At 37.3% G+C, this 651-nt stretch overlaps 2 protein-coding genes across 7 annotated transcripts in view; both read right to left on the bottom strand.

Annotated features, from left to right (window-relative positions):
* LOC116099679 (T-cell surface glycoprotein YE1/48-like) overlaps nt 1–651 on the bottom strand; it is an 837,511-nt gene that overhangs the window by 726,352 nt on the left and 110,508 nt on the right. The gene's annotated exons all lie outside the window — the stretch shown is intronic.
* Nucleotides 1–651, bottom strand: part of LOC116099680 (killer cell lectin-like receptor 5) — a 100,424-nt gene that overhangs the window by 11,457 nt on the left and 88,316 nt on the right. For both annotated transcript variants that reach the window (XM_031383613.1, XM_031383612.1), the window contains exon 5: nt 209–312. In XM_031383613.1, the coding sequence (XP_031239473.1) occupies nt 209–312 (104 nt within the window). The remainder of the gene's footprint in view (nt 1–208; nt 313–651) is intronic.

Genomic DNA, 651 nt, shown 5'->3' on the forward strand with positions numbered 1-651 from the left:
CAGGTGCATCTTAAGCCACTTTCTGTCAGTTCCTTTGACATCTATTTTCCCTTTGTAAACTTGCTCAGACTATGCTGTATACAACATGTCCTTACTGGTGAGCTACATAGAAAATGAAGAAAGACATGAGAAGTGAGAGAAAAGCCTTTGCACACAATCCTCCCAATCCCCACCCCAGTGTTAGGGTGTGAATGGTTCAGAAACTCACAGTTTGGATGGGCCATTGTCAATCCATAACCACTCCCTTTTTTTGTTGTCATATGACAATCCAATCCAGTAACTATCTGGAGTAAACTTGTGCCGAATGAACTTCTATAAAGGAAACAATAACATAGGTATTGATGAAATATCTGTCTGTTTGATGAGAGAAGAATAAGCAGGAAAAGTTCCCAGCACTCCTGTGTCATTCCCTGCTGTCCTGTCCTCCCGCTGCTCACTCCTAGCATGTTCATTTACTAAAATGACTTCCTACTAGTAACACCTTTAAATCAGAATTATATCAGAATTTTGCAGGCAAATGGATATAACTTGAAAATATCATCCTGAGTGCTGTAATCAAGTAGTAAAGTATATTTGAAGAGACTCATTAATAATAATTTAAACAGGAAATGTCAGAACCTTGGAAATTTTATTTTCTTTTAAATACCATTT

This window comes from Mastomys coucha, unplaced genomic scaffold, assembly GCF_008632895.1.
Source record: "Mastomys coucha isolate ucsf_1 unplaced genomic scaffold, UCSF_Mcou_1 pScaffold20, whole genome shotgun sequence".
Classification (NCBI taxonomy): domain Eukaryota; kingdom Metazoa; phylum Chordata; class Mammalia; order Rodentia; family Muridae; genus Mastomys; species Mastomys coucha.